Source organism: Diadema antillarum, unplaced genomic scaffold (assembly GCF_040938485.1).
Source record: "Diadema antillarum isolate AM-2024a unplaced genomic scaffold, OU_Dant_1.0 scf00000009, whole genome shotgun sequence".
Lineage (NCBI taxonomy): Eukaryota > Metazoa > Echinodermata > Echinoidea > Diadematoida > Diadematidae > Diadema > Diadema antillarum.
The window spans coordinates 921,050-946,621 of record NW_027270898.1 but is presented as its reverse complement, the minus strand read 5'-3'; the positions used below and the strand labels follow the sequence as shown (position 1 = coordinate 946,621).

Genomic DNA, 25,572 nt, shown 5'->3' with positions numbered 1-25,572 from the left:
TCGCGAAATTAAAATGCACGCGAAAGATCTTGCGTACACAATATGCACTGGATGCCAGTGGCAATTCGTGAAAACTTCATGCTGTGAGAAAGGCCGTCGGCTCCAATTCGCGAAATTTTCATGCCGCGAATATATCGTGTTTTACAGTATTTTATATTTTGGATTTATTTGTATTGATTACACTCGTTTGTCTGATTTTTAACTTACCACATGCATGTCCTCACAGTTCATTTGCATAAATTTGCATAAAAAGATTCATCTATTTCAGCTGTGTAAACTTTGTATGTCTGTAAGGCAATCAATTTAATCAATGTTTGAGTGGTGCAATGTGACCTTGGTGTTTATTTTCAAGTAGAAATTTGGAGGTGATATGCTTCCATGATTTACCTTTGGTATAGCCAAACTTGCATCAAACAGACGCAGATATTGCAGAAGCGATAGAAACCATTCCTCTCTGTTTATACTTTGTTAGGGTGCTTTGTATTGATGGTTTGCTCACTTACCTGCATCCAAGTTTAAGTTGTATGGTGAAGCCACTTTATTGGCCATAGCCAAGTTTGACGATGGGATAACGGTAATGTGTTTACTTTTGTGTTAACTTATTGTTAAGCAGGAAATTGAGACAGAGGCGTGCATTTATGTGACCCCCATGAGCAAGACTCACTTTTGCCGTTCTAGGTAAAAGATTGCAGTTAGTCAGATGGGGGTAGCGACCGTTCCAGGTAAAGAGGTTGCAGTTTTCAAGGTGGGGTAATGACTTGGGGAGCTTTAGGTCTGGTAAACCATGCATTTCTCTTTTAAGAGAAGAATGTAGAAGTGATTGCTTGGACATTTTTGGCCGAGGCGTTAATTTCTTCTTCTTTTTTTAAATACAGTATTTGGAGATATATAAAGATGACATTATAATCTGAATGGCGGCCATCATATTTGACTGTGACTGAGATTTTTATTTAGCCACTGGATATCATATTTGACAGCAGAGAATTCTTTTGCAGATTTAGTGTTCCGTGTCAGCTTAAATATCGTCGTGCGCATAGCAGAATGTTGTTAACGCGCTTCCCTGTGCATGGCAGCTGTGCATGGCATATTTTCACTGGGCTGTGGGAGTGCATGGGGTTAACGACATTCTGCCATGCGCACAATGATTTATGTGTCCACCCTCGCCACACTTATACAATCACTTAGCCAATTTAAGTCTTGCCATTGCTTTTGGGATATGTAGCATCAAGGATCACCAAAGATGTTAAAAAATGAAAAATAAAAATAATGAGAAAAAATGAACCAAGAAGTCTGACATACAGACTATAATCTGTTGGTCTTTTGGCTCCATAACCACTTGCCTTTGATACCTGGTTTGTTTGTTTGTTTGATTGATTTTAAGTTTTCAAGGGGGCTTGCATAGTCCCAACAGGGTTTTTGTTGTTGTTTTTTATATAGCACATTTTTGTAGAGAGTCTTCTTGATAGAAGCAGGAGGTGAGACGAAATCTGATAGAAGTATCACATGTTCAATGTACATGGAAATGTGTGATTTGAGACAAAGAAATAGAAGGCAGATACTGTAGTTCTGATGCACTTGTATTTTTGGCTGATTATTCACATATTGGTGTGAAAAAAAACTACAGTGGTACAATGTAGATTGTACATTCTTCAAAACCAAATCTTGAGGTTCCAGCATACACCTGGAATGGTTGCTACTAAAGAGACCACGAGATGTGTGCTTAATATGAGTCAGATTTAGGCTACATATGTATGGCTGGCTTGATTTATAGACGCTCTTTAAATTAATAATGCTTCCAGTAAAAGGAAGAATTTAATCATTACAAAAACAGGTGCACAGTGGCACCCTGTTACACAGAGGGTACACATGCGTGTAACAAACCCATTATCACTGCTACAGAATAACATGCAGTCGGCTCTGCATTCATCATTTTTAAATATGTCTTAGATCCGGATTTCTAAGGCGAAGAGAAACCTATCATTAACTTTAAACTTCATTGTGTGAAGTGGAGATTTGCACAAGTGGACGCTTCATACCGAGTCCCAAATACTGAAACTTATTTATATATTTTTTATATTATAGGGTTGACTGTTGCAAAATGCAAATTTAGTTGTAATCATTAAAAAAAAAATGTAAATGTTAATGTAGTTTTGTCAAAAGTGATACAAGCAACCGTTTTTATGCGTTTCACTTGCTGTGTTTATGCAAGGATTTATTTTGTGTCTCAATAGTACTAACAAAATTATGCATCAGCATTCTGTCTGCAGAATCGAAGACTACAAAGGGTGTGTTTGTATCACTGGTGCCGAAAAAAAAAAGCAAACAATTTGCAAACAAAAAAAAGTAATGGTTGTACTTGTTTTACTGTATTAAATTTACCTTGCACTTTGCAGCATACCAAGCAAAGTGTATTGATTGATTGGTAATATGTATGCACTTATCTGAAATTAACTGGTACCGGACTAATCTATCGTTTTGAGTGTACATAATTATTGCTGCCAGAAAGAAAATGCCATTCCTTATTGGTTATACTGTATCTCTTGCTCTCATTAAGAGTCCCAACTGGTTGTCACAATGAGTGGTGAGCTTGCTTATTATTGAACTTGTGAGATTTCACGATGTCTGCAATAGTGAAATCACAAGAATGTTTGTGTACATGTGTGAAACAGTAAATGCCATGTATTTGTCCAAATAAATATGCAATTTGCACATGCACAAAGACACACAACAATCTTGAAATTTGTGTTGTTGTTTTTTTCTCCTTTATTTAAGAGCACTTCTTTGCTACACATGTGAAGAAAAATCATAACAATTCAGACATACAGGCCCAAATTCACAAAAACAGTTTATATCATATCCATGGTTTAGCTTTGGACATAAATCTTGCACATGCGGATGTTCATATTTCGTAGCATACACAATATGCCATGCACATTTACACAGTAAAAATTTGCATTATCCATGGACTAAATTTACACAGCCTTTGTGATTTCCAACTGCATTTCTTTTCTTCTTCTTTTTTTTCCATATGACTAGTTCTCAGTAACACAGTTATTAACTTTCTCTTTGCTACAAGGTTGTGAGGTACCTGTGAATGTACTGTATTGAAATCTAGTTTGATGACCGACTATGGAATCACAGAATTTAACCTTTCAAAATGATTGGGAACTTCTAACACTTGCATGATGTTGCACTAGTTGAAACTGGTTACAAGACATTTGCTCCCGCAAGAATTGCTCCTGTCTAATATTTTTTCCAAGGACTCTGGGTTAGGGTTGTAATAGGGTTATAGGTTTAGACTGATGTGAGGATTGAGATTAGGGTTTGGGTTATGTTTGTTTGTAGAATTTATGCTTGGCTGAGAGTGCAGAGATAATGGAAGTAATTGTCGCAGGAGCAAATGTCATGGAACCTTGAAAACTGTACTAAAGTGCTCCATGAAGGCGAGCAAAAAGTCTCAAGGGCGAAAATGTATGTTTGTGAAATAAGAGCGATCGCTTCCAATCCTACTCCTTTATGTAACAGCTGACTATCTCATATCTGCCTTGTTCAATGCGCAAGTACACAGCCTAGGCCATGCATTTACACTCAACATCCCAGGAAAAGAAACTGCAGGACTGGGCACTTTACTAACTTTTGATTTGTGATCAAGGAGCTGCCATAATATTCAGTATCAGCAATCATACAAGACATTGCAACTGATGAGCAGTGTTCACCTATGCCATTAGCTGTAATCAAGAACAACTCCCTCAGCCCCCAAAACACTCTTGAGACAAGCATTGCACTGGCTAGTGGGTGCATATCATGATTCTACAGGTGGAGCACAGTACAAAGAATAGTTGTATAGTCACTCCTTTGTATGTACAGTAGGTTGAGACTTCATATGCTTCCAAACACAGAAAATCCAGTATCTTGGGACTTGACAGGGAGAGGTAATGTGCATACATACTAGAAGACTTGCTGATTTTGTCATGTGACAGGACAATCAGAGTTCTTTAACACATTTTCATAGTTGTACAGTCATTATTCTATTTCCCTGGCATGTCCTCTTATCACCTTCCTTTCCCCCTGCCACGCCCTCTACCACCACCACCACCACCACCTCTTCCCCTCCCCCCTCCACCGCCTCCTCCTCCTCTCTTCCCACCCCTACCAAAGCTCCTGCTGCTGCCCCGCCCCATTCCTCTATCCCCTCTGCCCGCGGCCTTGCCCCCCTGCCTCTGGCCCCGGGGTAGACTGCGCTCCTTGTGTCTGCTCTTCACCTTCCTCTGCTTCATGATCTGCTCCAGGTTCCGCAGCTCTCCCCGCCGCTGCCCCCCACGACCTCTTGACCTCTCGCCTCCTCGGTCCCCGCCAGAATCGTCGTGCTGGTTTCCTCTGCCTCCCTTGCCACGTTTTGGACCGTAGCGCCCTCTCCTGTTCCCGGTGATGCTGCCAAACCTCCCTCCTGTCATATGCACAATATACAAAAGAAGAATTAAATAAGGAGCAACCACTGCAATCTCTCAGCATTCACCATGGGATATTTTTTTTTTTTACACGAGCAGATTGAGATAATTCACAGCCAAGGTTAATTTCATGAATCTATTCAATGACTTATTCAAAGATTTAATTGCGATGAATGTAATTCAAGTATGTAGAATTACACAAAGTTTCTTGCAGTCACTAGTCATTAAATTTAGTGCCATTAGGTCATAGCATATCAAAGATTAATGTCCCAATTGGTACTTTGTAAATGCAATGAAGAGGAAACAACTTGAAGCTGATCAAATCTACTATCAGAAGTTCTCACAATTCAGTCACTGACTTTGAGAGCAGCTAACCCAGAATAACATGGGAGAAAACCTTTCCACAACATTACTTTATGAAGACATGCTAATGGCCCTAATTGACCTGAGTAACCCTGGGACATATTACCTGGCTTTGATCGACCTCCACCATCCTCTGCATCCTCCCTCTCACTGTCGGACTCATTGTCGCGGGCGTCGGCTTTACTCCTCTGTAACCACTCTTTGTATCTTTTTGCCAGCAAATGTCACAGTCAAGGAACATCAACTACTATTGAAAGAAATCTTCGTCACCATCATCATCAACACCACCTTCACTTTCATCATCACCACCATCTTCACTTTCATCATCACCATCATCATTACTACTATCATTATCACATGAGCACATTCCATTACTAAATCTTGCAGACTGAGGATAACCTTGATGAAGATAATTTCATATCATTGAGAACCAAAACCAGATGGAGCAAACTGTAATGATGAATATAATTTGACTACAAGTCATAACACTCTAGTTTTGATGCTAGAGCTAAGCCTACCACAAACACCCAGCCACCACCAAGAGATTTAAAAAAACAACACTAGAATGAAAAATATTCTACCTGTATAATGACAGATCAAGGCAATAACATACATAAGAACTAACCCTAAAACATCACTCTCCACAGCTAGCTCTTTTCTTATATACTTTTCAAGAGATTGATAAACATCCTCTAACTTACCGGCACTCATTTCATAATACTGTCACCACTACTGGGTAAGAGCAATGAATAATACAAATTTGAGCACCATCCTAAACAAGAATTATTCTTTTTTATCTTTCTTTTTTTTAACACTGGGCTAACGAGGAGAAAATGTGTCCAGATTAAAATCAAAATATACCTGTTCGTGTTGGTATTTCATATTTTGTAATTAGTACTTTGAACAAGCTATCACCAAGCCTGCATACACACAGTGTGTGACGTGCCCCTCACAGACCAGCTGTGGGAAATAAAGGAGGGCATCTTGAGATAGAGTATGAGAAAAGGATACATGTTGGTCTTGTACGAGGCTGAGATGTACTTCCCACTCTCTGTAAGGATCTTCTTATTCTTCCCTTCCTTTCCGCCGTCTCCAACAAATTTCTTTTTCTTTCTCTCCCTGGTCACACAAAGAGAGATAGAGATTGATGAGATCAGTGTAAGATGGCATACATACAGTCAACCTTGCTTAAGTCGACCTCGCATAAGTCAAATAATTACCTTAATCGAAGGGTCTTTTCAAGTCCGCTTCTCTTTATATTCTATTGCTTTGGAATGGAACTTTTAGTCAACCTCCTCAATGTTGAAAAAAATTGCTAAATTGAAGGATTCCACCCTGAATGGTTATAAACTCTATTCTGTTGTGTAAGCTGAAATTCATGCAGGTCAAAGGATCTTTTCCATTCCATTTGGATTTGACTTAGTGAGGTAAACCGTATACTGTAAAACGAGGAATGTTCACGTGCATTTTAATTTCACGAGAGCCAAGATTCGCGAAATTAAAATGCACGCGAAAGTTCTTGTCTACACTATATGCATTGAATGTTAGAGGCAACTCGCAAAAATTTAATGCCGCGATAAAGGCCGTCGGCTCCAATTCGTGCAAATTTCATGCCGCGAAAATATCATGTTTTACAGTATCAAATTTCCCATGATCATTCATAGTTTCTTTAGTTTATGGAATGAGAGAAAAAAAAAAACCCAACACATTCTTGAGGTCACAATTTCTTGTGGTGATAACGAGTTGCTGACCAAATTCAGAACAAATAAGCTGCAATTGCTTAAGAAAGTAATGGATAGTTCATTGAATTTTTCACTCATTACTCATTTATTCAAAACAGCACTCTGAAAACATTGGATATTATGACATTGGCAGATTTTTTTTCCCTTTTTCTATAGACTATAAGAATGTCATGTGATGCAGAAAATGACTCAATTTAATGCCTGGTTGCTGCGAGGGTTTACTGTTGTTGACAGTTCTTTTCATACATTCCCCTCAAGACTACTGTAAACATGGAAATGTTTGCAGTGTTGAAATTTTCGCGCATTTTGCGTAACCAGAAACTAGCGCGAAAATAAAACACCCGAATATTTTTGGTTGCCATATGTTCCCGTACTTACTGTCTTTACTCCGCGGACTTAAAAACACACGAAACTCTTCTTTAATACCGGGCCGAGCGCGAAAAATTAGTCACGCGAAAATATCCACTTTTACAGTATAAATGCTTGAGGGGGATGCCCTGAAAATGGTAGTAGTCCACCATCAACTCTGAATAACGTCTCCCACTTCAAGCTTGTCACTCCCTCCCTCATACTCCCACGTCTCTTCTTTCTTCTCTCCCTCTGTTTTTCTCTTCCTCACATTTCCTGCCATCTCTTCCTGCCCCTCTTCATTCCTTCATTCTTCCCTCCTTTTTTTTCTCCTCTTCATCATCTTCCATCATTGCTGTCTCCCACCTTCATCCCTTCTTCCATCCTCTCTTTTTCCCTCTATCCCTCCTTCCCTCGTTCTCTCTATCTCTCTGTCTATCTTCCTCATTCCATAGCTCATCCTACCATCACCCTCACTCTGCCTCTTTCTACCCCCCCCCCCATTTATTTCCCCATCTCCCTTTTCTTCCATCTCTCCCTTTCACTCATCCTCTTTCATTCCTTCCTTCCATCCTTTTTTCTCACTCTTCTCTACAATGTATGTCTCTCCTTCTCTGACCCCATTTCTCACCACTTCATCCTCTGTTGCTGTATTCTCATGTCCTGTGATTCATCCTGAGTGAAGTCCAGCACAGCACTGGCAGCCTGCTTCTCAAAGTTCGACTCTATGCTCAGCCTGGGGGGAAGGTATACAAAGAAGATACAAGCTCACCTGAAACATCCCTCAGGGAATTCCACAAAACGGCAGGTGATGAGTGCACTCATTCTGCATAGAAATACATCTCCTGACTTGTGGATAGAGTATCAAATAAAGGCCAGTAGTTGTATGGCATTCATGACTGTAAATCCTGATGGAATAGCCTTAGGCTGATAAATAAATAATGCTTACCAGGTGTTAAGACTATCAACACCAATATCAGCAAGAGAGTCAGCACACTTCTAATCTAAAATTTCAATTTCATCTATTTACTCCTACCCAAGCACAGAATATGAAATGAACAGCACAAGTGCACACATAATATATTGTACCTGAAATTGGCTAATGCATCAACAGTTACAAGTGACACAATATACTGTAAAACCAGAAATGTTTGCATGCATTTTAATTTTACAAATTTTGTGAGAGCCCAGATTCGCGAAATTATAATGCATGCAAAAGGTCTTCTACACTATATGCATTGAATTACAATGACAATACATGAAAATTTCATTTCACGAAAATATCATGCCACGAAAAAGAATGTTGGCTTCAATTCGCAAAAATTTCATACCTTGGAAATATCAGAACAATAACAGGAGAACTACAGTAAGAACTTGGCAAAGAGGTGGAGTCTTATATAGCAAAGTCCTGAACGTGTACAAGACACACACACCAAACAAAAATCGTGAGCACTTGCACACACACAAACTCACAAAAACACACAAACATGTATGAATATGAAAATATTACAGCAACAATTAAGACAGACTCACCCTTGTTCAGTCTGTCTGTCTAGAGCTGTGTAGGAGATGAAGATATCTTTGTCTCTGACATCACTCTCAGTGAATGGCAGTGTCTTCTGCTTGGTGCCATGTTCCTCCGGTTTCCCCTTCTTCTTTTTCGACGTCCCAATCACGACACTGAACGCCTCCTGGCGTAGCCACATGAAAATTAACAGATAATTTTGTAATGGTGGCGTTGCATTCTAAGAGTTTGAGGCCTCAACTAGTGATATCAAGAAAGCTAAGAGGTAAACGGAAATGCAGGCACAACTCCAAATCACTCAACTAGTCACTGATGTGTACGGGATACATTGCAATTCGATTGACTTGAATTTGCATACTTTTTTGTTTTTGTGAAAATCAACGATGACTTACCACCATACCCAGACATATGAAATGACATTAGTAGATATACTTCTTGTCTTCCCACTCAGACACATTCATGATAAATGATTACTTGCATTTGACAAAGTCAGTGAGTTGTCCAGTCATTTTTTCACATTTTGCCAGGCCTTTAATGCTGTATGTCTGGAAAGAATGAACACCATCTCTGACCAGAGGTAACACCAACAAACGCTGGGTCTTCATGAAAAACTTTGAACATATTCTATAGCCAACCCACAAAGGCGATGGTATGACGCCTATCACTGCCTTGCAACAGATGCCTTAGCCAAACGTCTCCCTGCATACCTCAGCATTCTCATCATTGTCGGCTGTTGCCGTGGCGACCCTTCCTGCCTCCTCCAGCTTCTTCCCCTCCAGTCTCTGCATGTTCTTGCTGATGACCTTGCCATGAAGTTTGCGCTTCGACTTCATGATGCCGCGAGCAATGTTCTTGGCCGTGGAGTTGATCTCAAAGATGGTCTGATATATTAGAAGAAACCAATGATTCATTAGTGTGCAAGGGTGACATCCCTCAATGATTGATTCCCACATCACGCAGGAATACAGTAGAATACTTATCACATTGATATGAATTTTTTTTTAAATCATATTCTCTTCATTTAATCCTAGCTGCTATAGGCTGGTGTGGCACGCCAGTCATCAAAGGAAAAGCTTTTTAGCAGTTCCCTCCATTTCCAACTTCATTTCCCATTATTTAATAAAGTATTAATTAGTTCAATATGGCTTTGTTCAAAGTTTGTTACCTTATCATATAACAATTCACATCCTGATGAAAACATTTCAAATACTCTGTATTCAGATGATTATGTTGTGTTTATTATTGTGTAGGATTTTTTTGTTGTTGTTGCTGGAAATTAAAGACAAATGAAATGATATACAAGTAATCTGGACGCCCATTTGGGGTAATACCGGAAAGCTACTTCACATTAAAAAGGCATAGTTAAACAAATTCCTTCCTTAAAGATGGCCCTTCCCTTTTGCATTCCTTCCCAAATAGCAAAAACATGATATATTCCACCAGAATGACAAGACTATTGTAAATCTATAACATTTCTGTGATATTTGAAGGTTGTTAGCCGTTAAAATTCAAATAATGCACCAAACGCTCACCGTAACGTATTCTGTGTACTAGGCACAGCTGCATACATTAATCCTCCTGTGGTTGTAATATGATACTAATACTTCGAACAACAGATATGCATGTTAAAGCTGTCAGAAAAGAAGAATTCATGAGCTTCTCTTACTTTGTTATCAATGGCAAATAACAACACACCACTTACATGAACTACATGTACAGCTAAGTGCATTACACAGGTCTGTAAAACTAGACTAGTATTTAGATTTGTAATTTTTGCAAAGTTCATAAAAATTATTCAGATCTTAACGGTCAATTTAACTAAACAAATAAAGACCCTCTTGAGTTCAAAATTTACAGGGGGTTTCCAAATAGTGTTTTCTTCAATACCTAAGTGTTCTCACCAATTTTTCAAAAATTTGCATGCAAAAGGGATTGGCTGTCTTTAAAATGGTGAGGTACATGATGTACATGGCCCTGCATGCTTCCATAGTACACAGATATTGTGTAAATATGGAGCCAGGCAAAAAGTACAGTATCTGCCACAAGCAGTGAAGTGAATACAAGGTACTGTATGGTTTACCGAGTGTGGCTTGTACTGTTTGATATCGTCTACCAACTGAACTCTTGTGCTCTCCTGTTCACTGTCTTGAATTCCTAAAGAGGGGTAAAGAACATTCAGAGGAAACGTACATTAGTCACCACACTGACTGCAACTTGGGCTGCACACTAGCCCATTTATTCTACTGGTCTGACCTGTCTTTCGGACCAGTAGGTACCCAGTTTTTCCATTTTTTATGGGTCCATTCCTGAAAAAGTTACTAGCCTGACAGTGATTTTTACTGGTCAGAGACCGTCGGACCAGTGCCAGTGTGTGGTTCATATATATCACTGGCACTGGAGTCAATATGTTACTCTGACAAACTGAAGACAGCTCTTGGCCGAACTTGGAAGATTAAGCTTAACCCTAAAAGGGCCAGGCTCGTTTGGCTATGCTAAGACCGGAGGGGGGCGGATTCCACACAAAATTGTGCCCGTTTTAGGGCGACATTCCGTTACAAAAATGGACGTGGCTTCGCAAAAGTATGTGCAGACATTGCAAATTTGGTCTCAAAAGTTGCGCGAGACTTGAACAAAGAAAGTCAAGAAGCCTCGCGATGAGGCCTTCTCGCGTTACAGAATTATGGCGCGAAACCCTTTTAGGGTTAAATCTGCCCAGATGTGATGTTTGCCAAGTGTCCAGGTGGTGCCAAACTAACCTAGAAATATCCGTTGCCATGCAATGGAAGTGTACTGTAAAACATGATATATTCGCGGCACGAAATTTTCGCGAATTGGAGCCGACAGCCTTTTTCGCGGCAAGAAATTTTCGCGAATTGCCTCTTGCGTTCAATGCATATAGTGTAGATAAGAAATTTCACGTGCATTTTAATTTCACGAATCTTGGCGCTCGCGAAATTAAAATGCACGCGAACATTTCTCGTTTTACAGTATCCTCTGGGTTGTTCAACTACAGGAATATACCATTACAGACCTGTATACCACAGATTTTTTTTTTCTCAAAAAGTCAAAATGTGTGGCTAGTAGAGTGTATACATGTCAACAACCTAAATATGACCTTTAACCCTATAAAAGATGGAACACTCAGGGCAGCACCACCAAACAGAGCCAGAGTCTAAATTTGACTATTATGTATCATTTGATATGTTTTCATTATCACCATATAAATCAAAAATGTGAATCCTATTTGAACAGAATATCAACATAGACACTAAAATCACACTGAACAACTTTGTTGTTCATCTATACCTCAACAACATAAATCTACTTTCCTCAACTGCTGAACATCAAAACTCCTTGACTCATTATGCTACAGGTCTTTACCAACAACCAAACTCACAGATAAATAATAAGAGATGAAAGCCCCTTATCCAGATATACCTTAAATAAAAAAAATCAAACCACAACTACCGAAAAAAGAAGAATACAAAACAAAAGCCAATCAAACAAACAAACACAATGACTATGTTTGTGAATATTGTAAACAAATATACAGTCAAATAAAACATCATTGGGAAGGAATGTAACAAGTCAACTTTAGTATCAATATGTCAAGAATACTTACCATACAACGGGTGGTAGGCAATGTCTATGGGATCAATCTCTTTAGAGCGCTTGACACTGGCCGTGGAGGGCAGAGGTCGCGACCTGAGGTAGTGCTTCATGGCGTTGCCGACGACCCGGGTCAAGGCGGCCAGGTCGTTGCTGCGCTTGTGGTAGTTCCTGAGAAGGCTCTCCTCTTCATCAACCACTGACTGGGGCACTCGGCCAAGGTGACCATCGGCTCCTGGGTCAAAGAAACCAGAACATTTAAACGCTATGAGATCAATAATTATTTGAATCAAGAAAATGGAATTAAACTCACTTGTTGTGACATTTCACCAATCATCAATTGACTTCTTCGGGCGAATGACACCCCCATTGATAGAACGGCCCTTTATAGTGCGAGACTGCACATAGCCAGAGTGCACTGGACCTTGTCCAGCACACGAAAGACGGCTTGGAATCCTGCGAACAGCGCGGTCCAACGTGCATGATAAATTTTTCACACATGTGGGAGTTTAATTCCAGTTTCTTGATTCAACTAATTAGTGATCTTTTACTTCGACTGGATGAATGAGAAGAATTTACATCAGTCTGTTTAAATGCTATCAATGCCATCAGCACATATGTGGCATACAATGCTAATGATTTTCAAAGGGGAATTTCAGACCAGTGAAAAGTTAGTCTGTTAAGAAAGTGTAACATTTGCATAATATTGCTGCACAGTATAGTCAGTAGTACACAAAACATGGTCGGCTGAAGTTGTTCGACAGTCAAATGAAAGACAGAATGCACGTTTGTAACTGATCAAGTGCGAGCGGCAAAGGTACCACCGAATTTACATTCTGACTTCAGAAGCATGCTATGGGGCAAAAACTATAAGTCGATCATAAGCCCAACACAGGAGTCAATGTAAATTGGTGATGTCAGCCATGCACTGTCCAAAATTGTTCAACAAAAATTGCATGGCTCAACAGGGATAGCGTGCAATGGCACTTTTTTACTGCATGTCACAGGATGAGCGATTGACCAATCAGATACGATCTTTTTTGGTGTTTGTATCATGCAATAGCAGTCTTCTGGTTTGGGGTTACCGATGAATGGAAGCTACCTAAGCTCTCTTACCCTCCATTGATATCTTGCTGTCTTTTTTCACCAGGGCGATGTCTTTTCCAAGAAACAGATGGAGATCGATGAGATAGGGAAGCTCGTCTGGGGCAATGATGGAGTAGGCTGTACCTGATCGGCCGGCTCTGGCTACACGACCTGCACATGACATAGGTGGAAACACAAAAACACTAGAGGTTATCATTTTTCTCTTTTTAACACTGATGAATGTCACCAGTAGTTTGAACATTACCTGTCACAGTCTGCAATCTTGCATGGAACTGTTTTCTCATTATGTAGACAGGAATAGATATCATGAAAGTATTACTCAAGAATATTCAGTTCTCTATGATAATGCAAGCAGGCAAAGCAAGCAGAATCATAAAGAGAGATGCATGGTTCTACAGATGCTAATCAGATTGCCAGTGCATGATTTAACACACTGTAACTTATGTCAGTCATACCTGGGGGGTCTCCAAATAACAGGAAAAGATGATTTGATGGGTTATATAAATTGAGTACATAATTCAACGATTGTTAGTCCCCCCGCCCTTATAGCTGAAGTAAACATTTACAATGTACATTAAAAAACAGCACCCACACCTATCAGGACAGTGTTTGTGAGAGCATGGTTGACTTGTGTTATCACATTCACGTTTTCCATCAGCAGAATGGCCAGCATGTTAGCAGTTTACTCTTCATTACAGTCTTGAACCCAAGACTTGGTCATTCCTACTTACCAACACGATGGACAAACAGCTTGGGCTTGCCGGGAAAGTTGTAATTGATGACGACGTCCAGCATGGGGATGTCGATGCCGCGGGCAGCAATGTCAGTGACCAGGAGGATGCGGGTTTTCTTGTTGGCAAACTTCGCCACGTTGATCTTCCTCGCAGCCTGGTCGAGGGCGCTATAGATGTACGTGCAACTGATCCCTGCCATGTCCAGTAGCTGAGAGCAGGAAATGACATCAGAAATTGTGGAAATATCGCATCTAACTAATTACATACATGCAAAACACCAAAACATATACCACAAAAGTGGAAATTTTTGCACAAGGAAATTTTTTCACGATCAGCAGGTAACATGAATTTCGTATGTTTACATTTTGCAGAATCACAGAGATGAAATACTTTTACACAGGAGAAGCAAATATATTTGCACATTTCTGTTTTTGCACAAGTTCATGTGCACGAAATGTGTGAAAATTTCTACTTTTACAGTAAGAAGTTATCAAAATTATTTAAAAGAAGCAGTGACACACATGGTGAGTTTACAGCTATCTCAAACAATAAAATTAGTTCACACAGTTTAAGATATACTGGTATTCATTCATTCATTTTGTTTTCCTTTCCAACAGAAACATATATTTTAAAGATATTGAATACATAAATTTCATCACGATATATAATAAACATATACAAGACAGACAAAAATAGCTCGAGATGATACTCCATTTTTCATTTTACTTTCCTTGCTTTTTAATGAATTTAACTATACTCACATGTCCCTAAATAATTTCACATAATATAGGTTTTCCCGGTCAATTTCATACTTTTGTCATTCAAGTTCCTGTTCCGAACATTCGATTTCACGCATTCCACGCTCGCAGCACTGAATCAGCAATCAACTTCAAAATCCGGTCATTCGAATTCACTATCCGAGCATTCAAATTCACTGTCGGAGCATTCAAATTCACTATCGGAGCATTCAAATTCACTATCGTAACATTCAAATTCATTATCGGAGCATTCAAATTTAAGAGAGGAGCACGCATTTCATCAATGAGCATTCAAATTCATGTCAAGCTGGCGACGGAATCTCGTCGGTCATTCAAATTCGTGAATAGGCAACCATGTTCCAAATAACTGCATTCAATTTAAAAGAAGTCCTGAATCTAGTTAGTTTGGGGCCGTGTGTGCATGTTTCTCATTTGGCTTTGAATATATTGGGATTTATGATGATTATCTACTTTGCAGTAGAGGTCCACCTGTTCATTTACAATTTTGAACTCGCGCTTAGCAAATAGGAATATACAGGCACATGTCCCTCGGACTGGACATAAAATGGAGGTCCCATGTGTTAGAGAGTCACAACTCATGCACGTGAAAGATCCCACTTCATTTATTCATCGCAAAGAGCAGAACATCCAGCTGGACCCCATATGGAAGACCAGCGTTTGCAGCTGAATATGGGTTATCCAGCCATCTTCTTTGATGGAAAATGAACATTTTATACGTGTTGTTTGTTGTGTATTGCTCTCTTATTGATTTACTTTTGCGGGATTATGTGAGATCATTGTGTGTCAGTTTGTCTTTAAATTGATGAATTGTCATTATGTGGTTGGTGTTGGGGCAATGTCAGCATACAGTATCATCAAGAAATATGATTACTAGTCGTTGTGTTATTTGGATGCACTGCTGATTGGACATTGCAATTTGAAATTTATTGAGATGAAAAACAAAGAATACATGAGCAGAGGACAATGTAGAACCTGTAAACAATCATGATTACACTATATGCAAGCCTTCATAGGTTGTGTTGGCCCTTTTTCCTTTTTTAAAAGTCTTCTCCATTTTCCTCGTTAAAATGATTGCACGAAGTAGGAACTTGATCCCCTAAATATGAATTTGAACGCTCCAAACAAGCTCATTGGGACTATCACGTGACTATCGCATGAATTTGAATGCATGAGAAGGAAAGTCGGTGCTCGCATTTTGAAATTGAATGCCCAATCGTGAATTTGATATCACGAAAACGAAATAGAACGCCCATAAATGAAATTGATCGCTCGGATTCTGAATTTGAATGCCCGAATATTTTCGCACGCGTGCGCTGCGTGAATTTGAATGCACATTAATGAATTTGAGTGACAAAAGTATGAAATTGACCGGGAAAACCTATACTATGTAGGTGTATAGAGATCAAAATTAACAAACAAAAAAATTTACAATTTCTCTGCAGAACGTTCCTTGTCGGACTGGTCAGTGAGCACACTTTAACCAAGTTTCCTGCAAGAAAACAGGCGAAAATAATAAAAAACAAAAACAAACCAATCACCTCCTTGACGTATTGAACATGGTGCCGTGTAGCAAGAAAGACTACGGTGAGTTGAGAGGGGTCAATGACCTCTCGCAGCAGGTGGAGGAGTACGGCAGTCTTATCGTTGCTCCTGGTGTACAGGTAGATGTTCTGGAATGATGATTACAAGAATTGGGGATTGGGGTAAAGACCTTGTCAAAAGAGACCAATATAGGGGGTGGCAGCATCTACTGCTGATTGAAGTGACGACCCCAGTGACCCACTCCACGCTACAGTTGGTTTTGAGTAATACATGTATCAATACAACAACAGCGAAATCTTCTCAATGATTGGGAAAAGTAAGATAATTATGAAATTTTGTAAGTGTCACTTGATTACATACCTTTGTCATTCTGTACATAGGTTTCTAGACCATAGAAATCAGCTACTTCTAAAAATTAATTGTGTATTTTAGTTTATCTTACTTGGTCCTTTATAGGGTATCACTCCGAGGGATTGCTATTACAGTGTATGTGCATGGACAGCAGGAATCAAGGACTTTAACTAAGGGCATTGAGAAAGAAGTGCATGTTCAATTAAACAAACACTACTCTTAATCTTAACAGGTCATCCTAGACTCTATGAAAGATAACAAGAAAAGATGTTACATAGCATATGTGTCAAATCTAAATTGTAGTTTTGAATCACAAGTAGATTTGTTATATATTCAATATTCTGTCGGTTCTTGTATTGAAGAAGATATGGACATATCAACTGGCTGGCATCTATATTCCTGTTGATGGATTTCGGGGCATTCTACGGTCTTCAGCATGCTGGTTTGATAGACTAATCAAATTTTGCAGGATCACATTATCGAGAGAACAAAGGGAATTTGCACATCCATGTTCAGGGAATAAACTGGTCAATTCCTAACAAAATTAATTTTCATCACTAAAATCACACTCTGACTTTCAGACACATTACATATCAATACATGTCACAAGTATTAGGATTCACTCCAGCCATGATGTTTATGATGACAAGAGGTCATTCACCTTTAGCTGATCACTGATCTTAGACTCCACATCCAGCCTCACCAGCGTGGGTTCACTCAGCCCAGCACTAGCAAACTCCACAAGGCTCTTAGGCAAGGTAGCTGAGAAGAGGAGTGTTTGGCGGCTGTCAGGAAGTCTAGACAATATTTCATTCAGCTGCTCAGCAAAACCCATCTCAAACAACCTGCAAGAGGTACAGGTCAGAGGTTAAAAATATAAAGAATGGGTCAAAGGTCACATACAAATTAATGAAGGAGGCAGACTGGTCATCTTAAAAGTGAAGAAGTCTGGATCACAACAGTCTATTAAAGACATCATTTAACATTGTGGTGGCTAAACCATGCAGTTTCTAGTTTTCAAACTTGAAATGCTGTTCCAGAGCGCCATAGAGTATTTGTTTCCAACAAAGCAACAGCCTCAGAGTCAAATGGAACGGTAGTTTGTTGTTACCAAATCTACTGTAAAACGCATAAACTCCAGAAAATTTCTGAAAGCAAAAACAGCACCAGTGAAGTTTTAAACCCTCTGAGGATTACTATCTTGAAATTCCATTGCTATTGCTCATGTCAGTCTCATCAATGAGTATGGAAGGGTTAGATCATGCTCTAGGAATGAACACCAGGCACAGATGTAGGCCTATCATCACACACAGAAAATGAAGGCACGCAGTCTCAGGTAATCACATAAGCAACAGAACTTGAAATCACATAATGAAATACATTTAGAAGATCAAGATTCCATTTCTTTCTCAAAGTGCATTTTTGTAAAAAATTTTCTGACTTTGCGCTGATTTGATAAATTTAACAGGTTCAGTCTAACCTTCTCCAGATTCAGAGGTGCTTATTTCTTAATGATGATCAGATACATGTAACTTCTGCAAAACTATTCCCAGTGGATTCGATGGGTTAACCCATCTACTCACCTGTCTGCCTCGTCAAACACTACATACTCCACATTCTTCAGCTTCAAGTCCATCTCCATCAGGACGTGAAGCAGGCGGCCAGGGGTTGCGATCAGGATGTCCGGGTTCTCGTGGAGAGCGGCAAACTGGTCGTCCATCCGGTCACCTCCCAGGATGACCTCCGCCTTGAGGTCAGTATAACGGCCAAGCTGGAGTGGGGTGAAGTTACGGTTTACATCAAGGAGACTGTTGACTTATGAGGGCTTTCCATTTGTGTTTGACATATGATTGCATTTGAAATTTATGCATTTCACTACTACTCCTACTGCTACTGCAACAAATACTAGTTGTGCTATAATCTTTTCTACTACTCTGATTACTACTACAGTTGAACCTCTCGTATCCGGACAAGTCGGGACCGGGGCTCATCCGGATAAGGGATTTGGCCGGATACGGGAGACTCAATGCTTTATACATGTACATGTACATACACATGTACTGATGTAGCCCATTGTAGTACCACATGTAGTAATGTGTATACTGCAACCTTTTCATTGTTACATTTGGGGATGTTTCCGGATGTTGAAATGTCTGAAGGTAAGCAATTTGGAAGGAAATTTGATGCAATGTATGTTAATCATATTGGAAGTAATATGTAATTCATGTGTGTTTGGGTAGGAGTTCTCAAGGAGTTGGGAATCAACCTTTCTTCCCGTAATTATTTTAAAAAAATCACGGCGAGATTGCGTCCGGATAATAGAGAGATCCGGATAAAGGGAGGCCGGATAATAGAGGTTCAACTGTACTACTGCTACTACCACCACTACTACTACTACTACTACTACTACTACTACTACTACTACTACTACTACTATATACTACTACTACTACTACTACCAGTACTACTACTACTACTAACTAAATACTTAAGGCTGTTTCTAAAATGTCACTACTTCTGTTGCTGCTAAATGTACTGCTACTACTATGAATAAAAGTTATTACTGCTATCTCTAAATTCTTCTGCTGCAACTTCTGCAGCTTCTGCACATGAATCATACCTCCTTGGTGAATTTCAGAGTCTGCAGCGCCAGCTCCCTGGTGGGCGACAGGATGAGCGCCCTCGCCCCGGACTGGGCCGACCGCCTCTGCAGGCGCTCCAGCATGGGGAGGAGGAAGGCGGCGGTCTTGCCGCTGCCGGTGCGGGCCATTCCCACCACGTCCCGTCCCTCCATGATCACTGGTATGCACTGCAAGATGATGTACGTAGGTAAGGAGCAAGATGAAAATGTGGAGAACAAAGATCATGGTCACACAGCATTGCATCAGCACATATTTACACCTGTATGTACAAGCATAATTTTGTACATTTCACAAAATGGCAGTGAGCCACTACTATAGTTGTTTTTACCTCGATTTAGAATTGCATCAATCTACACTAGTGGTGTCATGCTATCTCTTATACTGTGCAGCAGAACTTACATTCAGATAGAAACACAGGCTGATTTGAATGGGACCATATTTATATACAAGGCCTATTCTTTTCAGTGCATAAACTTGCAAAACTTTTACACAGTATCCTCCTGAAGTGGTAGCCACATGTAGCATGCTGTTACCATGACATCAAATATCTTATCTACACAGTGTACTAACATTGTAAAAAAAAAAAAAAAAAACCAAAATCTTAGTATCTCGAGAAACAAACCAAACAAATCTTGAAGAACTAAAAAAAAAAGTTTACGAAGGAGCAATAAACTCAGCTGCAAGTGAAGTAATTTGTAAATCGAATATGTCTTATTTCCACTACTAGTACTTTATTTACAGCAAACTTACTTTTCTTTGGATGGGTGTTGGTATCTTGTAACCTTTCTTCATGATTCCCTTGAAGACTGCATGGCTGAGACCTGTTAAAAGAATAAAGACAGATCTATTTAGGCATGGTATCACCAGTCAAATCACCATTATCATTATTATAATGAATTAAAAAAAAATGACTCTAATTGCAATGATAATGTAGATGATGATGATGATAATGATGACTTCTATCATTATTATGAACATCATTGTCATAATGATTATCAATGGTAGATTATAACTACTTCTGTTTTCATCATTATTACTATTTGAAGAAGTAGTTGCAGTATGAGTACTAGCCAATATGCAAAACTATTACACAAAGCTATTTCAGCATTTCTAAACCGTTTACTCCATGACTCCTCTAATGATGTTTAATGTCGTTTCTTTTTCTCACCCATGGACTGAAAGCCCCCTGATTTCTTCTTCTTCCTATTCTGCTGCTGCACAAGAGCTCTCGTGTCGATCTCTGCATCTGATGTGTAACCATCAATAGTCGGGAAACCAGAAGAAAGCCTTGCCTGAGAATCAAAAAAGAAAAAACAACAACAACAAAAGAAATGTTACTGTGGCTCAAACCCCCCCCCCCCAAAAAAAAAACAAAAAACAAAAAACAAAAACAAAAACATGTGAACCTAAATGAAGAATAAACAGTGTATATGAACCCTACATAAATCTCAAACTGTCCATAAAACTACTTGCACTTGTTTTCTTGTCGCTGTCATAAAAAGTAGATGTCTCATAACACAGAAACTTCCCCCGTCAATGTCATCCTATTCATAACTGAGTTGAATACAGATGTGTCAAGGCAAAAGTGAAGGTCATTTTGTTTTATTACTCTTTTCTGTGCTGAATGGTGTAATCACCTCTAAAGGCCTAATCATTGATAACAATGTTGTCTGACAGATACACATTTGTGCAGGAAACAGATGAATTCTACATTTTTTGATTGTCTATAGTATGTCACACAGTCAAGGAGGTAAGAGTACAACAACAATAATCTGTTTCATTTTCTTTGACTGCTAAATATACAATACCAAAACACTCAGTAATGTAATTGATCAAAACTTGAACTACTATTTGCTTTGAGGGATCTTAACTGAAAGAACCATCTTCCTCCCAACAGGGCAGCTGTTGTTAAATTTCACCTGACAATAGTAACATCATGTTTAGGCTTACAGTGTGTGTGTGTGTGTGTGGGGGGGGGGGGGGGAGTACTATTCCTTTATGCAAGTATAACTTTCTCAAGACTACATTTTAGATTGAAACATCACAACCATCTATCAAGCTTTTTACATTTCACTTCAACTGTTCAGCAGAAACTTGGCATGGCTGAATTAACTTTTACTGGGTTTTGAAATGTATACTAATAATGTAACATTTTGTTGAAACAAAAAAAGGGGGAGCGTGACACTGGCCATGGCAGACTCTTCAAGACAGCTCATAGACACCCTAGCATGACAAGATGGAAGACTTCCAGACAGCAACAAATGATTGTTGCTAGACTATTTCACCACAAACACCGATTTCTGTGAACAATATCATAAGGGAACAGCCTACAGGAAAATCCAAAGGTGCTTTGGTCCTACATCAAGCACTGCCCATCTGAGAATGTGGAAATCCCTTCTCTGAAATCTGGCAGTGGCATCCATGTAACAAGTAAACACAAAGCAGAACATATCAACATTCAGTGTTTACCAAGCAACAGGCTAGTCATGTGTATGAAATGCTCCTTAAACCACCCCAATGTTGGTCATCTGCACAACCGCTGTGCTCATACATGTGTAAAGGCAGAGCTCAGTCAAATTTTTTAACATATCCAAAGCCTGTGGACTGGATGAAGTTCCATCTAAATTCCTGAAGCTTGTAGCTGAAAAGACTGCCCCTTCCCATGGATTCTTCAACAGCTATATGACTCTGGCACTGTTCCAACAGAATGGAAGCCTTGGTGACACCCATCCACAAGTCCGGCAATAAGTGTGACCCTGGCAATAACAGACCAATCTCTTCATAAGTATCTGCAGAAAGGTAATGTTCTACTACCTGGTACCTTACCATAGACTACCTCCCTAGTATTCAGCCATATCGAAACTTGTAGCTGCCAACAACATCCTGGTAGATGAACAACAAGCTTGGGTTTAGGCAGAAATTGTCCTGTCCATCACTACCCATCTCATCTCTACTGCCACCTACATTTTGTATGACTTGGCACACACCTTATTGCAATGCTGAGGTCAAACAGATATCAGATGTCATGCCATCTAGATCTTTCTTGATCTCAAGAAAGCTTTTGGTTGAATACCTCACTGTCATCTGCAGACCAAGCTGATGTAAACTATATTATGGCATGAAAGGAGATACAACAAATTGGACCATCTCACTACTTTCCAACAGGCAGCAACAGTTGTTGGCAAGCACTCCCAGTTAACTTGAATGACTACATGGCATCTGGGGCACCTCAAGGATCAGTGATGAGCCCAGCTCTTCTTTTGTTATAAATTAATAACATTAATACTGCAAACATCCAGTCCAAGAGGCATCAGTTTCCTGACAACATTGTGATCTACTGTGAAATTCATACCATGAATGATATTTCCATCCTTCAGCAAGATTTTCAAACCTTGTTTGTTTGGTCAGCGAAATGGCTGAACAGAACATGCACTTCTCTCACTATCACAAGGAAGAGAATCAATAATGCCCATATATGTTGTACCCCATAGTATAATTACTAGATCTAGCTAGATCTAGTATACAGCACAACAATGAAAACAACACACAAACACTGACACCATGACACAGCACATGATCCCAGCACGAAGTCCCACACACATGCACACAGAAGTGCTATTGAACCCGCGGTGCCTGATACATGATAAAGATACTCGAAGTCACATGCACTGCTCGATTTGGGTAAATTCACTGACTGTGTCACAAGTGAGGGGCCTATCGAATGTTATCCATATTCTATTCCGTAGTAGATAATTTTAATGGGTTTAAATCTTTAACTCTTAACGTGCCATGGTCGCCAAACGGCGACCTTAGTCCTGACGTGCCATGGTCGCCGCTCGGCGACTAAGAAGAGCGAGAAAAGCATTGATCATTTAAGTTCTTGTGGTACCGTAATACGTTACACCAAGAAACTGCAAATGATATGTACTGGTAGCTGATTAGCAGAGCCATCGTTTCGACTAAAAATATGAGCATGCTTACATTGGAAAATTTTGAGTAAATACAGTTGAACCTCTCGTATCCGGACAAGTCGGGACCGGGGCTCATCCGGATAAGGGATTTGGCCGGATACGGGAGACTCAATGCTTTATACATGTACATTATACATACACATGTACTGATGTAGCCCATTGTAGTACCACATGCAATGTGTATACTGCAACCTTTTCATTGTTACATTTGGGGATGTTTCGGGATGTTGAAATGTCTGAAGGTAAGCAATTTGGAAGGAAATTTGATGCAATGTATGTTAATCATATTGGAAGTAATATGTAATTCATGTGTGTTTGGGTAGGAGTTCTCAAGGAGTTGGGAATCCCCCTTTCTTCCCGTAATTATTCAAAAAAAATCACGGCGAGATTGCGTCCGGATAATAGAGAGATCCGGATAAAGGGAGGCCGGATAATAGAGGTTCAACTGTACATGACTTTTCAGCTAGATGTATTTTTTTCGCGTCGGGAAAATCTGCAGCGAGCGCACCCTCTCCGAGATGTGTATGGATCAAAAGTCTCATTGGTAAACCATGCATGTGTATGGTATTGAATCTGCGTGTATTGTCTATGCGGTTCCACTCGCATTGTTCCGCTTGGACGCTGTCCTGCAGGAAGCTGCTTTGATTTTGTCCCTCAAAGAGGGTCAGCTTTCGTTCGTCGGTCAAGTCTTTCATCCTTTTGTTTTGGTGAACGTCACTAATCGTCCCCACTCTAGCATAGGAATTGCGCGCGGACAAACGCCTGCCGATTTCAATAGATCCCCCTCCCCCCCTGAAACTGACTACATGACATGAAAGAACAAACATTTCTTGATAAATGTTGTGTAGAACTCAATTCTAAACAGTCGATAGTTTCAGAGATATGGCGGTTTTAAATTTCATTGTCAGTCCAGTTTCGAAACGTTCTGGCGTTAGGTAAAAACCTCTGGCACGTTAGGGGTTTGGGGCCTGGCACATTAAGAGTTAAGTAAAATTATGGACTTTTGGCTTTGTCGCCTAGCTAGGCTAGCTAGGCTTTTTTGGTGTTTGCATGATTAGCGCATGATCCTTTCAATTCATAACATAATTGCATGAATATAAACTCTACACTTACTGACTGAAACATTATCTGCTGTTAAAGTAATAAACTGCTTTAGAAATTATCTCGTCAACGATGGTACAAAACTAGTTTCGGTTTGGTGGAGCAGGCTAGGCCTATGTAATTGCACCACTAACACCATTTTCGGTAGGTGGGACACACGTTTCAGTCTAAACGTCTGCAAACGAACAGCACTTCACAAATATTGGCAAAGCACTTACACGTTTATTTGGTGGAGTTGTATCATTGTCATGCGATTCGTCGATACGTTCATGGTTTTCGGTGTCTTTCTTGCGCTTCGGTTTATTCCCTTTCTTGAATTTAGCCATGATAACTTCGTAACTAGCACACAGCTCGTAACGCTAGCTCAGACACGTAGAGTTCTACACGTTATGCGTTACACACACGTGCATTTCGACATCATCGATCAACATTTGATAAGTATCGATTGCAGAATTGTGATCGATTGCCTCGGATGCGTTTCCATTACGTAACCCTCCACTCTATCTAGAGAGTGAGGATTATGATAGCAGAGGCGGATCCAGGATTTCTGTAAAGGGGGGGGGGGGGGGCGGGCGGGCGTGACTAATATTTATGGTGCCACTTCCGGGTTTCATTTATTCTTTTTCATTTTATTTCTTTTGTTTTTAACGAAAAATAAAGGGGGGGGGGGCGTGCGCCGGTTGCGCCCCCCTCTAGATCCGCCACTGTGATAGCTTTTCTAAATTTGTGCGCAGCAGTATCCCCTGTATCACGCAGATGTATAAAGCCCAGATATATTTTTGGATGTATGAATACTGTGACTACAGGGCCAAAGTCTATTGATGTAAGTAATAATGATGATAATGATAAATACTAATGGTAATCGCAGGTGTATAGACATAAGCCTGATGATGATAAATATAGTGATGATTAGCAATGGTATCAAATGGAGACCATGATGGTTAGAATATACACATTTTTAGTTTTTATGTAAAGAAGAAAAGTCAAATAAAAGAAAACAAGTTGGGCAGATAGGAAAGGAAACCCAAAAGGGTCCCATAAAAGTTTAGACCCTACAGTGGAGACGACGCAATTTAGTGTTTATATTCACTTATGCACCTCATGATAAGTAATGGTACTTGAAATTACCGTTGGGTATAAAGGATATTCGGCGCAAATTCATTGCAAGGATTTGGCAAAGTTCTGCAGAACATGGAATTCAGTCAGATACGAGTAGGCCCATTGTGAAAATATTGTTCGTCATCACGTCGGATACAAGCGAATTCCTGGAAGCTTGTCAATCCCTCACGATCTATCTATTATCACGAAAC

At 39.8% G+C, this 25,572-nt stretch overlaps 1 protein-coding gene across 1 annotated transcript; it reads right to left on the bottom strand.

The window, feature by feature from the left end:
* Positions 1-4,052: 4,052 nt before the first annotated feature.
* Positions 4,053-24,588, bottom strand: LOC139719607 (ATP-dependent RNA helicase DDX54-like). Its single transcript, XM_071631018.1, has 17 exons — positions 24,481-24,588; positions 20,359-20,482; positions 19,941-20,011; positions 19,169-19,357; positions 18,132-18,319; positions 17,210-17,393; positions 16,194-16,325; positions 13,874-14,084; positions 13,152-13,292; positions 12,049-12,267; positions 10,507-10,580; positions 9,134-9,307; positions 8,435-8,592; positions 7,533-7,637; positions 5,823-5,930; positions 4,933-5,018; positions 4,053-4,447 (listed from the first exon to the last, which is right to left on the bottom strand). Exons 1-17 carry the CDS (start codon positions 24,586-24,588, stop codon positions 4,053-4,055), a joined length of 2,667 nt encoding a protein of 888 aa, XP_071487119.1.
* Positions 24,589-25,572: the final 984 nt, after the last annotated feature.